Genomic DNA, 14191 nt, shown 5'->3' with positions numbered 1-14191 from the left:
AATGGCCAAAGTTGCACCCATCTATCCAGCGCCCTGGAGTCCCTATCAGAGGGGGTAGGATTTTTGGCAGTAGTAGCTTTAATGCCCTTGGGTCCCTGTGAAATGGTTTCAAGATCCACAGTAGGATTTTTGAAAAGGAACTTGTGAGAGTCAGGAACCCTGCAATATCTATCAGGTTTTCTGGGAGCAGGAGGTAGAGAGTCAGGGGTCATGCTAGATTGCAAAAAAGCATCATCAACAATGTCCAGTACAGGAGTTACAGCTAAAGGCCTGTGCAGGGGAAGGAGTAAGAAATCCCTAAGCTACTTTTTAGAATCAGAGAAATCCTGACATTTCCAATGAAAATGCTCCCTGAGAGCATGCAAGATTTTACCAAAAGAGAAATCCTCTGGGGGGGGGAAGCAGAGGGAATAGAGTCCTCAGCATCAGAATCCTCATAGGTAGATAAGGGTAAATCCTGGTCATCAGAGGAAACAGAAATTTCAGAATCCTGGTCAGAAGTATCATAAGCAAAGTCAGTCCTAGGTCTCTTGGGGGGGAGGTTGGCTTCCCCTGATTAAAGCAATATGGTCTTCAGCCATTCTTATCATTTGTTTTTTAGGCATAGAGGTCTGACAATGCAGTCTGGGCGTCAGTTTTCTAGGCATGGTCTCAGTTTTCGGCCTTGAAGAAGAAGATGGCGTCAGTTTAATATGCAAGTCAGTAGGGCCTGAATACACCCTAAGAAGCCGGTGCCTGCACAGCGGCTCTGGACCCATCTAAGGTAGAGACATCCGCAGGTTCCACAGTTGAAGCATCTCACGGCATACCGGACTCTGAATGGGTCTCAGTAGAGGCCTGGGAATCTGAAGTAGCGGGTATCAGGGGCTGCGAAAGCGCCTCACTGAGTACCGGCGAACTTGTAACTGGCTTAGGAGAAGCATCGTCGGCAGCTCTGGACCTAGGCGGCGTGTCTGTCTTTTTCTTTGCGTTTTTTCAGAATGTCAGTAGTCGGATGGCTTACCGAAGACATATCAGGATAACTGAACTGAGCACAAAAATATTGAGAAGCGCAAATATACTGACAACGGACAGTTACTGGTTTAAATAAGGCGCAAAACTGACAGTGAGGTACATCGTGGTCAGGGCCTAGGCAAGGAATACAGTACAAATTAAAATCTTTATGAGGTATTTGCTTTCCACAAGAAATGCAATTATTTACTTTTACTGACATTGCTTTAGAGCAAGAAAAAGTTTCCCCAACGGGGTACTTAGCTTTTTGCTGAAGACTTTGGTTCTGAAACTCAAAAATGAAAATTTCAGGAGTCAGCCGACCGGCACTTGCGAACTGCTTCTGGCACTGCACAGCAAGAAAGACTGATGTAATGACGTCGGCTGCAAGTTTTATACCCCTGATGACCTGACGTCACAGAAGAAGTGACAGCAGCCAACGTAGGACCCAAAACTTTGTTAATCAGGCTGACTTGAAGGCTACTGCAAGCAGATAACCCAAATGTGATGACTGCAACAGTGAAACACGAAGAACATCTGCACAACGATGTTCCAGGCATCACTCTCTAAAGGACATATGCCTTAAGGTACAGACATGCGCGCGCGCGCACACACACACACACACACACACACACACACACACACACACACAGGTGTATGGGCAAACCAATGGAAAAAAAATACAGTTGATAGTACATATCATCAACTGCAGCTAAAAGGTAACCAAACACCACCCCCCTCCACCTTCAAATGTCTAAATATACTAACTCTTAAGAATGTCCAAACTGTGGATAAGGAGAAACTTCCTTACACTAATTGTTTCACATTCCTATTGTTTTATAGGTTTATAGGTAGGTACTAGGCTATCAGTCCTGTGGCCTACATAAGCCTAGCCAAAAAGGTTCCCGGGCTTTTGCCAACCAAGAAAATTATTTTCCTGTGCCCCTGTCGAGCAGTGCTGCAGAAGTCATCCCTGGGGTGAATTTTCGTCCCAGGCAGACAGATACTGGATCCCCTTAGAATGACACCAGAAGCTTAGCCAATTGTTAAGTCAATCATTTTGTCCTTGTACTGTGGTATAATTCTGGGCAATGGCAGGATGCTACTCAGGGCTAGGTTCATACCTTTAGGGGCTACAAGATCCGAGAGCTCCTCCATGTCTCTTTTCCTGTAGTCCAGGGAGGTACGTTTCAGGTCATTCACACCAATATTGACAATGACAGAGTTGTATTTGTAATTGTTGTGTAGTGACCTGAGTGCGTGCATTATGCGGCGGATCCTGGCACCCGACAGGCAGCTGACAGTAACTTTCCCCACGTTTAGCCTGGTGAGTGGGACATCAGTGTGCCTGACTAAAGAGTCACCTATGACTAGTGTGTTGAGTATGTTGTTTTGCCTTATGGGCTGAGGTTGAGTGGCACACTGATTTTGTGGGCTATGTGTCATTTTGGTAGTGTTGGGGGTGGTGGTTGTCTGTGTTTCAGCTTGGAAGATCTCTGTTGCTTGGGCAGATTTTTATTGAGAGCCTCCATGGATGTGGGTGTGTGCTTTGTGCTTCTATGTGTGGGTTTTGGTAGTGTGGGTTTTGAAGGACTATGTGTTGAGTGTAGTGTGGTGCAGGTGTTAACCTTCTCCTCTAGACTGTCTAGTCTAGTTTTGGCTGGGAGAGTTTGGCTTCCAGTTTGGCTATGTAAGTGCATTTCTCACAATATGTAGTGTTGGGTGGTAGGAGGAGAGGGTTGTCAGTGTACATGAGGCAATTGCTACATTGAGCCAAGATGTGCAGATTCATCAGGTGGACAGGAGGAAACACTGGGAGCTGGCCCATGGACATGCATGGATAGGTGCGTATTCATTTAAGTACTAAGAAAAAAAAATACAGGAATAAATGAAAAATACCCAGTGATTCCCATTTCAACAAAATTATACCCGCCAAACAGCATGTGTCCCATCATCACATCTAGTTTCTCTGTTCTTTGGTTTCAAGTGAACCCAGCCCACTATTATACTATTTATTTATCTTTGTTTACTAGGAAAGTCTGACTGAGATAAAAACCTTTTTCAGCAGAAGCCAGGGAGAAAAGCTTCACATTTAATAGCAGTTTTGACAAAGCAATGCATTCAGTTACATGATATCAGAAGGAATACACAATATGAGTGTACATACATGAAAGAAAAAAAAATTACAACAGCTTATGCACACATCATAGATTGCACATGTAAATACAGTGTTGAACATTCATTAGAAATAGACAGAGGCTTGTATATAGCAGAGAGAGATACAAATGTGGAAAAGATACTGTAATATTACCTGTGATTTCTAGCTATTAAAATAATGAAAAGAAGAGGTAGCTTAATTATGCAAACATTAGGAAGGGAGAAGGTGGTTGATAATGAAATATAGTACAATATGTTAGTAGTACATCAATTATGAAACTAGTGTAACATTTAAGAGCGAGAAGAAAAAGCAATTAGGAAAGTTTAAATGGTTGGGGCTACTTGGGCTGTTACAAAGGGTAACAGTTTTAGACAGATGAGGAGAGAGAGCAATAAAACTGTGATGGGGGGTGACAGTGAGATAGTGGTTGATTCAATTAGAGAAAAGAGACTGAATACTTGCATGGATCCAGATCATAACAAGCCAGAGATTTCCTTCATACTATCAGTCCCAACCTATTTCATCTTTCTTCATAGTTCACTCTTTGGGCTTTCCCCAGACATTAAAGGAAATCTCTAAAACCCCCACAGTGGCACTGCATTTTTCAGAAGCCCAGGCATCCCCTTAAGTGAAGATAGTCGTCAATAAATATAGTATACATTCAGTATGTTCTCAATGAATAATCTCCCCTTGCAATACATTTTAGCATCTTGGAAGCCAATATACCTCCTTATATGCAGAGCAGGATACTAAGTCAAAATATTCCAACAAATTTTAGTCAAGAAACAATGTTATTCAGAATACGTCATGGATTTGTAAATGTCATAGAAACAATCATCATTAAAACAAGGCAAGGCAATGTTAAACCAAACGGGGCTGTGTTGCATCAATAGAGATAATTAAGCTACTGAACGAAAAGAAGTTATGTACTCACCATAACGTTCCATCTGAGTAGGTAAACTTCATTTGTCTGCAACCTGTGGGATATGGATCCGATCTCGGATCCGAGACGGCAAATTTACAAAGCTTAGATCCAAGCTCCTAGCTCCTCCCCTTACCCATAATCCCCTGCCAACCCTGACTGACCTCAGATCAAGGTTGCCCGCAAACACTATAGTAGATAACTAACTACGTTTTCGGAAAGGTACATCACTATATGTCATAAAAGACATCTGAAGGTCAGGGGGACGGAGGGGGGCAACGGTTGCAGACAAATGAAGTTTATCTACTGAGATGGAACGTTATGGTGAGTACATAACTTCTTAATCTGAAGTAGTTAACTTCATTTGGTCTGCAACCTGTGGGACAGAGTCCCCAGCTACCTAAACCTTGGGTGGCCATCATGGAAGGATATTCCGGAGCACTGTGCCAAAAGAAGTTCTCCCTCTGGAGATAATGTCCAATTTACAATGATTGATGAAGGTATGAGATGAGGCCCAAGTGGCTGCTGAACAGATATCATCCAAGGAAACTCTGGATTTAAAGGCGGCATATGTAGCCATAGCCCGAGTTGAGTGGGCACGAACTCCTTGAGGTGCGGGCCTACCGGAATTTTGATAAGCCGTGATGATACACTGTGAAATCCATTTCGATAAGGAAACTTTCGAGACTGGTTTACCTAGATTAAATTTGGCAAAGGAGACGAACAGCTGGTCGGATTGTCTATGACCAGATGTCCTATGAATGTAAAATCTAAGTTGTCTATGCACATCCAAAGAATGTAATCTGTACTCCCCTTTGTTCTGGTAGTTAGGAAAGAAGACCGGCAAATTGATAGATTGGGTAATATTAGTTTCAGAAACTACCTTCAGGAGGAAGGAGGGATTGGTCCTGAGGTAAACTCTATCCTTGTGAAAAGCTAAGTATGGGGGTTTTACAGAAAGAGCTTGTAATTCAGATATTCTCCTGGCTGAAGTAATAGCCACTAGAAAGGCTGTTTTCCAAGACAAATATTTGAGGTCTACTGAAGCCGCAGGTTCGAAGGGAGGAGCCGTCAAGGCTTGTAATACCAAGGTCAAATCCCATGGAGGTACTGCTTCCTTTATTGGAGGCCTAAGTAGAAAGGTGCCCTTTTGGAACGTTTTGCACAATTTTGTAGTAATCAAAGGACCCATTTCAGTACCTACGTGATAATGAGAGATAGCTGCTAATTGAACCTTAACTGTAGAACAGCTAGCTCCGTCATTAAAAAGTCCTGAAAGAAAATCCAGCACCGCATGCAAGGGGGCTGTAAAAGGATCCAAATTATGGCGTTCTGCCCAGATAGAGAAACGCTTCCATTTACTACCATAGACCTGCCTAGTAGAGGGCTTGTGCGCTGCTACTAGGATAGTTTTAACTGGAGATGAGATACCGGGAGTCCTAGCTACAAGTGAAACTGGAGCAGCCAAGCCGTAAGCTTGAGGCTGACCAGGTTGGGAACTGGGAGCCTCAGGGGGTGGGAAATCAGATCCGGGAGGGGATCTAGAATCCAGGGCGGATTTGCTTGATGAGAACAGAGGTAAGGGAACCAAGCTTGGCGAGGCCAGAATGGGGCAATGAGGATCATCCTGCTCCCCAACCAACTGGCTTTCTGAAGGAGTTTCAGCATCAGGGGAAGAGGAGGGTAGGCATAGAGAAGACCGGGTGGCCAAGCATGCACCAAGGCGTCCCTCGGGGCTTCCTCGGCAGGGGGAATGAGAGCAAAGTAATTGTTGCATTTCGTGTTTGAGGGAGATGCGAAGAGATCGCAACAGGGCTGCCCCTAAACGGCAAAAATTCGACTCACTACTCGAGGATTGAGGGACCACTCGTAAGGTAAAAGGATGGTGTGACTCAGTCTGTCTGCCAGGATGTTGGTCCATCCCGGAATGTGCATTGCAATGAGAAAGCGGTTGGTGGAGATCGCCCATTCCCACACTCTCATGGCTTCTCGACAGAGTGGGTAAGACCTGGTTCCCCCTTGTTTGTTGATATACCATACCACAGACATACTCTCTGTCTGGATCACAATTGTTCCTGCAGGCAGAAGGCTCTGAAGTGCTTGCAACGACAACAGCACTGCCCTCATCTCTAGAACATTTATGTGCAATAAGGTCTCTGAATCGTTCCATGTGCCTTGGACCGTCCTGCCCGAATAATACCCCCCCTCACCCAAGACGAGAGGCATCCGTGGTCACCGTGGCAAGAGGTGGGGCCATGGCAAAGGGGCGTCCCGCCTGGAGGTCCGGCGATTGAAGCCACCAAATGAGAGCCCTCTTGCAGGCCCTGCTGAGAGGAATGGGGTGACTCAAGGGGTACTGATAAAGGGACCACTGGACTTGTAGAGTCCACTGCAAAATCTTCATGTTCAGACGCGCCATGGGAAGAAGGTTTATTGCGGCTGCCATGGATCCTAGGGCCCTCAGAACCAATCCCGCAGGAGGTTTCGAAGTTTGAAAGATGGCCCGCACATGTGCCCTCAAGTGTGTGCAACCGGTCGGGAGTTAGGAAGACTAGTTGCCTGTTGGTGTCCAGTCTGGCCCTGATAAAATCACCTGAGTCGGGGTGAGAGAGGACTTGTCTGAGTTTATAGTGATCCCTAGTTGCGGAGCAAGGTTGAGGAAGTAGTTCCTGGCTAAGCATAGTAGATGCCTTGTCAGGGCGGTGAGGAGCCAGTCGTCCAGATACAGGAAAACCTGCATTCCCTGGAGTCTCAGGTGGGCCGCTATCACTGCTAATACCTTGGTGAACACCCTGGGGGGGCTGAGGTGAGACCAAAGGGAAGGACCCTGAATTGATAATGACTGGCTCCCAGCCGAAAGCGGAGAAACCTCCTGGATCATACGTCCATCAATATGTGGTAGTATGCGTCCTTGAGGTCTATCGAGCACATCCAGTTGTTCATCAGCAAGAGGGGGAGAATAAATTGAAGAGTGACCATCCGGAACTTTTCTTTGGTTACTGACAGATTTAGTAGGGAAAGATCGAGGATGGGCCTTAGGTCCCCCATCTTTTTTGGCACCAAAAAGAACCTGGAGTAGTAACCCGATCCAGACTGGCCTGGGGGGACGCGCTGGATAGCTCCTTTTTCTAAAAGCTGCCGACTTTCTGCAGCTGCAACCTCCCTCTGATTGGGTGGAACATCGGGGAGGTGTTCGGGGGTGTAGGGAATGTAGGAAAGGGGAATTCTGTATCCTCTGGATATGATACGAAGCACCCAGCGGTCTGCTGTAATGGACTCCCAAGCTGCCAGGTGCCTCAAGAAGTGCCCCCCGACTGCCTCCAGAGTGGAGCAGTCGGGCAACCCTTCAGGGTTGCTGAGTGGGCCGATCAGAGAAGGTTTTTCTGGACCCAAAGATCTTTGGGCCCCCTCTGCCTCTAGGGCGGCGTCCACCCTGTCTTCCTCTGCCGCGGAAGGACTGGGAGTCCGGAGCGGACTGGGACTGTTGCGACTTTCGGAACCACATCTTCTTCTGTCCCTTTTGGTTCCTGAGAAGGACCTCTGGGGAGCAGAGAAGTGGACTCTGACAGCAGACGTCTTCCCATCCTTTTCGCTCTGGACTAAAGTCTCGCAAACTGTCTTGCCAAATAGGGCATAGCCATCGAAGGGGGCATTCGCAAAGGACGCCTTGAAGGGTTCCGCGAAATCACAATGTCGGAGCCAGGCCTGGCGCCTCATAACTAGGCCTGCTCCGCTGGCTCTAGCGGCTCCCTCTGTAGCGTGGGATAAAAGCCGCATAGAGGTGTTGGATATAGACCTAAGAGTAGCCATGCGAGTGGGGTACAACTGTTTGTCCTCCGCCGACATGGACTCCGGGGGGGATGCAGTGTACTCTTTAATAAGGTCTCGCTGCAGCCGTATCACATGTGCTATGCAGTTTAGGGACCTTACAGCGAAGGTCGCTGAACTAAAGACCCGCTTCCCAAGACGGTCCATCGAGCGAGACTCCTTGCTCGGGGGATGGACCAAGGGACTCTCTTGGGCTAATTCCCTCTTGGTGGCTGCCGCCACCAACATGGCATCTACGGGGGGTCCCTTTGCTCCAATGGGACTTCTCGGTGGGGGGGCTTAGGATTCTGTCTGGACGTTTGGGGACTGGCTCCACAGTGTCCGGCTCCTTCCATGCCCTAGTGGTAATAAGGTCCACTAAGGGGTCTGCCGGAGGGGACACCCAAGAGGTAGATGGGCCTGCTTCGAACGCCTTCAGGAACAGGGATTCGTCCGAGGAAGCCTTGGGGGTGGACCACCCCCACCTTATTCTAAGCATTTCCATGATGTCTCTGAAGGAGAATCCTTGGGGGTGGGTGACCTTGGGGAGCCTTCCCCCTCATCCAAATCCGTGTCTTCTGTCAAGGACTCGGGGGAGTCCACGTGCCTCCTCTTGCACTTTCGCTTGTGAGGAACATCCTCGGGGGGGGGGGGCTGTCCGAGGACGTCTCACCAGCCACGTCTTGTTCCAGGGGAATGACCTGAGACGTCAAAGCAGGCTGTCCCCTGTGGCCGGGCGATGGAAGCCTGACCCAATCAAGAGGGAGTGCGGGATGGAACCGAAGCAAGAACCGGGGGCCTGGATGCAATCAACAGAGCCCTCTCCACCACATCGAAGGCCGAGAGAGAGACGCTCTCTCTGGGATCTGAGAGCAGACCCTTGCTTGGATCCGATGGATGGATCGGAACCGGCGCCGAGAGCATCAGATCCAAAGGACCAGTGTGCTCTGATCTGGATGGAGCCGAAGGCACACTGACCCCCTCGGATCCGAAGCTCAGACCACGGCTCAGAGAGCGTGGATCCGACAAGGAAGGACCCAACAGACTCGAAGGAAGAGTCGGAGCCGAAGTACCCGATACAGTCGGCGCCGACCCACCCCCGGCTCCAACGCTGCCCGGTTCCGAGCGCTCCGAACCCGGGAAGCGGGTCAGAAAAGGAGCTATCGGGGCAAAGAAGGGTGTTGAGCTCCCCCCCGGAGGGGGGGGGAGGCAGGAGCACTCCCATCTGCAGCTGGGCCTGGATGAACCTTTGCATCATCCGGTCCAAATCTGCATCCGAAAGGCTACGGGTGGATCTCGACGAGGCCACCGAGGCTGGCCGGGAGTGCCGCCTCGATGACCTCGACGGAGATTGGGTCTCCTCCTCGGGTCCCGGTGAGAAGCATGGAGACCGGAGCCAAGAAGGAGGAGACCTGGAAGCCCTGGAGGGAGAAGCCCGCTTAGCTGGGGGGGGGGGGCGCGAAGCGGAGGCCTCGGCCCGCGGCTTGTAGTGCTTCTCCCTCCTTTTTGCTTTCCTGGCCTCCCTCTCCTCCGGCGCAGAAGTGGGAGATTGAGTCCCGGCCGGGGGTAGAGAGGCAGGAGTGGCCGCCACCGAAGCCTGAGAGGAGGCCACAGAAGCACCGGAGGTCGAAGCCGAATCTGGAGGCAAGAGTCCCGCTAGGATCAGCTTCGACCTCTGGTCCTTCAGTGCCCTGGGGTTGAACGCCACACAGATAGAACACCCAGAGGAGAGGTGTTCAACCTCAAGGCACTGGACACACCGAGTGTGGCCATCCGCTGGGGAGAGCTTATGGCTACACTCGGTGCACTTAGAAAATATCAGTTTTGGGGCCTCAGACATATTAAACTAAAAGGTAAAACTCACTCAGTAGACCCCAAACACACTAAGACACACACACACAGACTACGACCAGCGTGGGGTGGGGAGGAAGAAATATTTGACTAAAATTTAATAAGGTTATATAAAAATAGGGTTATAACAAAAGGGAACCTAACCAACACAAAATACTCACACAAGTTTAAGGGAGAAAATAATGAAACAAGGACTTATCTGACCAATTGACCAGGAGCTCGCAATCTAGCTGCTGTTCAGAAGCGCGGCAAACTAGATCTGAGGTCAGTCAGGGTTGGCAGGGGATTATGGGTAAGGGGAGGAGCTAGGAGCTCGGATCTAAGCTTTGTAAAGTTGCCGGCTCGGATCCAAGATCGGATCCGTATCCCACAGGTTGCAGACCAAATGAAGTTAACTACTTCAATTCAATAAATTCTCAAACAGAAATACATTGACTGAAGGAGGACTGGTCTCCAAAACAAACAAACTAAATAAATAACTTAAATGACTAACAAACCAGCTTATAATACATGCACTGTCTGCTTATGGAGTCATGGGAAGTACCTTTTGACTGGATTTTTTCACAGTTTGGAGAAATGATCACACACTTAATCTTTTTCAGTTTCAGGTGCTTTGTAACTTCACGCAGACCCATGACAAGACGCCTTTTTGCCTTTGCTTTTGTAGGATCCTTCTGATACACCCGTTCCTGGAAACGAACAAGTTCTTGGAGAAGTACTGTCACACACTCATCTATTTCTTTACTAAGAACCTGATTACAGTACCTAAAAAGTATAAAATATGCTACCGTAAAGACTTCTGAAATCAAAGCAACAGAATTTTAAAATAAATGTAATATTTCATAAATGTCTGAAATCAAAGCAACATAATTAGAAAAATAAAAGCACCATGAATGAAAGAAAAATGCTTTCTAAACCAATAGTCACATGATTTTGAAATATGCTGCAATATTTACATCTCACTTTAACATCCATCCAATCCAATTTTCAGAACATACATAGCCAGAAAAAAAATCCTACTACTTCACAAAATTTACAAAACAATACATTCTTTGTCGGTTCAACTCTCCTTTGTGCACAAGTGTACGTGTGTGTACGGATCTAGGACTAATTACTGCTGACACGTTTCAATGAAACTGAAACGGTTGAGCACACTTCCATGAAAGTCTGCCAAAAAAACAAAAAAAAAACAAAACCCCCAGTAAGCACGTTTATGCAGGGGACAAGCCCCCTACTTTTATATTCTCACGCCAAGATCGCACTAATATTCCCTTATTCCCACTGTACTGCGATCTCAGCAACAGCCATTCTGTCATGTTTTTTTTTTTTCCGAGTTCACTTTAGTGAAAGTGCATTTTAGGTGAAAATGCACTTTCGCAAAAGTCTGCTTGCCCGTTTTGGTTTCATCAGCCCACTTTCAATCAGCTCTGACTAAACTATATTCTGTTCAGCTATAAATAGCACGCAGACAGAAATAAAGTGAATTTGGAGTTAAAACATCATTAGAATAATACAATACTTTATGAGTGATTATGGTGAAGATGGGATATGCAAACTACAAGAATTACATAGAAGTACTTAATAAGCATTAGGAGGTGAACAAGGTATAATGAAAGGCAGCTGTCACCAGTCAAAGAATTCTGCAAGGTGGTGTCTACTTGGACAAAGTTCACACATCGGCAGTCAACTGCTAAATGGACGAACTACTGTGAAAGGAAAACTGGTTAACATCTAGTGATGGAAGACAACCATAAAGGTGAGCCCCTTTTTATCACAGATAATTGTGGACAGAAGATGGTCACTATTTCCTAGAACTTTGAAGACAGTTAAGTGCAGCCTCTGGCTGGCAGCAGTTCCTACTCTGTAAATGCAATGGTCTGACTCTAACATACCCAAAATATGCCACAGACCTACCTATAAGCAAAATCTGCAAATTTGTTTTTCCTTGTAAATCCCCAGACTCATCACTGCCGGCTTTTACAGTGGTGTAACTGGCTTTATGTAATTGACAGAGACATATTTCTTCTTAGCTGTCATATCTACAAGCTACTGAAAATGGAGGCACTGTTCCCCCTAAAATCAAAATTACAAATCAAGAAACCTAACTACATACTTAGCGACCAACCAGGAAACAAGCATTAACCTCATTATACTTCATTTTCAAAACCTCCAAATGGAGAAAGAGCTGTCTCTAGGCTAAGCCCAGCTGTTTGGAACCACCTACCTGCAGAAATGAGGCAGCAAGAAACACATTAGTTACTCAGAAACAAACTAAAAGAACAACTGTTTAAAGACAATGAATGCTCTTGCTTCTATGACAATGCCTAGCCCTTGCAGCTCAAACTATATCCACATCTTTTTTGTAAAGATGTACTTTTAACAAATACACACTAGCTGAATGTCTGCATTAATTGTACACACTGTAAAACATATCTGCATTTATAATCGTAAACAGCATACAAGTGTATTGTCTCTAGTATGTTACTGTGCTATGTAAAACTCTGTATTCTTTAATCTGTATAATTTTCTGTTTGCATCAAACTGAAACAAATAAAAACAAAACAAAAAAAATTAGAAATACGTACCTTTCAACTGTTCAGACATTCACAGACCGTCTGGATTTTTGACTCATATCTTTGGCCTGTTTTTCATACAATTTGTGGATTTCTGGCAAATCACTGATCAGTGAAGTCATTAAGTAACTGCAAACATTTGAGTTTCAAATTTCATATCCTTCGGAAAAGGCATGCTAATGAAAAAAATGTAACTCTAGCAAATTTCTAAGTTTATAAAAGCAACACACAAAATTTGTCCTTATTTTTGGACCCCTGTCCCTGCATTATTCTAAACTTTGTTCATATTTCTTGTGCTAAGGTATGGAGTATAGGTTCATAGGTTCATACTAGGCTATCTGCCCTAGGGCATTTATAAGCCTAGCCAGAGTGTGTATGGCTTTCTCCACCCATTTTAAATTAATTTTGATATGCCCCTTTTCGAGGTTAGTATACTGTGCCTCTGTCTAACAGTGACACAGAAGTGATACCCGGGGTAAACCTACGATCTCCCATCCACTCATCAAGATTCGTCTTGAAGAGAGTCAATGAGGGACTCTGCCTAACCTGGACTGGGATTTTATTCCAGAGTGAAGGGAGCCTCTGGGTTATGAATCTGTCCCTCCAGCATGTCCTATTTATTTCAGTGCTGAAGTTTAAGTCCCTCGAGTGCGTAGCTCGATGGGATTTGGACTTTGAGGTGCAGCATGTCCATTAATTCCGGGTTGGACATGGCTTTATACGTCAGGCACAGATTGCCTCTGAGCAGGCGGTATGCCACTGAGTAGAGCTGGAGTTTCTTTAACCGGGCAGCATACGGCATCTGTTTGAGCCCCTTGATCCTCTTGGTGAGGTACTTTTGGGGTCTTTCCAGTTGCTGCAGGTGTCTGGTAAGGTACATCCCAAAAGGGGCATTGTACTCAATTATGGGCCTGATGAGGGATGAGTAAAGAGGCACGATGACCTCCCCTGATCTAGATGTGAATCCCTTCATGATTAGGTGGGCTATATAAAATGTTTTTCTAACCACTTTGGCCACGTGGTTGTCAAATGAGAGATTGCTATCAACTTGGGTCCCCAGGTCCCCAATTACTTCTTCTGTACTTAATGGATTACCACCTATGTGGTAATTTGTGGGCACTTTGTTTTTGCCAAAGGGGATGACTATATACTTTTTGGCGTTTAGCTTGAGGCTATGGCTCTGGCACCAGTTGTCTGTTTCTATGAAGCCCTTTTGGAGGATGCTTGTGTCGGCTGGAGAGTCTATTATGGCGCCCAGTTTGCAGTCATCTGCGAACTTGGTCAGCCACAGTCCTTCCATGTTGGCCTGTACCTCTGAGAAATATATACCGAACAAGAGAGGTCCCAAGACTGAGCCTTGTGGGACGCCACTTGTAACTGGTTTGGAGTCTGACATGGCTCCAGCTATTCTAACCATGTGGGTTCTGTCCTTGAACCAGTTTGCAACCCATCTAGTGACATAGGGGTTTATATTTAAGCTGGTGAGCTTATCTATAATGCCCGAGTGGGGTATGGTATCGAAGGCTTTTGCGAGGTCCAGCTAGGCTGTGTGGACCACCTTCCCCTTGTCAATGGCCTTGGTGACTGTTTCAAAGAAATCGACCAGGTTTAAGAGGCAGGATCTGCCCTTAAAGTCGAACTGGGTAGGATCCAGTGTCTGTAGATCCCCAATATCTTTATTTATAAGGTCCATGATGATCCTTTCCATAGCTTTGCAGACCAAGCTAGTGAGACTTATGGGGCGATAGTTTCCAGGATCCGTTGAGGCACCACCTTTGTGGAGAGGGACCACTGTTGCTGTACGCCACTCTTTGGGTACATATCCTGTAGTAAGGCTGAGATTGAACAGTAGTTTTAGGTTTGGGTTTAGCTCTTCTTGGAGTTCATGTA

General features: G+C 46.4%; 1 protein-coding gene across 1 annotated transcript in view; it reads right to left on the bottom strand.

Moving 5' to 3' along the window:
• Positions 1 to 14191, bottom strand: part of SECISBP2L (SECIS binding protein 2 like) — a 1453372-nt gene that overhangs the window by 251476 nt on the left and 1187705 nt on the right. The window contains exon 15 of the mRNA XM_044077590.1: positions 10273 to 10493. Within this exon, the coding sequence (XP_043933525.1) occupies positions 10273 to 10493 (221 nt within the window). The remainder of the gene's footprint in view (positions 1 to 10272; positions 10494 to 14191) is intronic.

This window comes from Protopterus annectens, chromosome 7.part0 (assembly GCF_019279795.1).
Source record: "Protopterus annectens isolate FY-2018-M chromosome 7.part0, PAN1.0, whole genome shotgun sequence".
In the NCBI taxonomy this organism is placed as follows: Eukaryota; Metazoa; Chordata; order Ceratodontiformes; family Protopteridae; genus Protopterus; species Protopterus annectens.
Note: the sequence above shows the minus strand (reverse complement) of the source record. Positions and strands in the feature narration are given on the sequence as shown.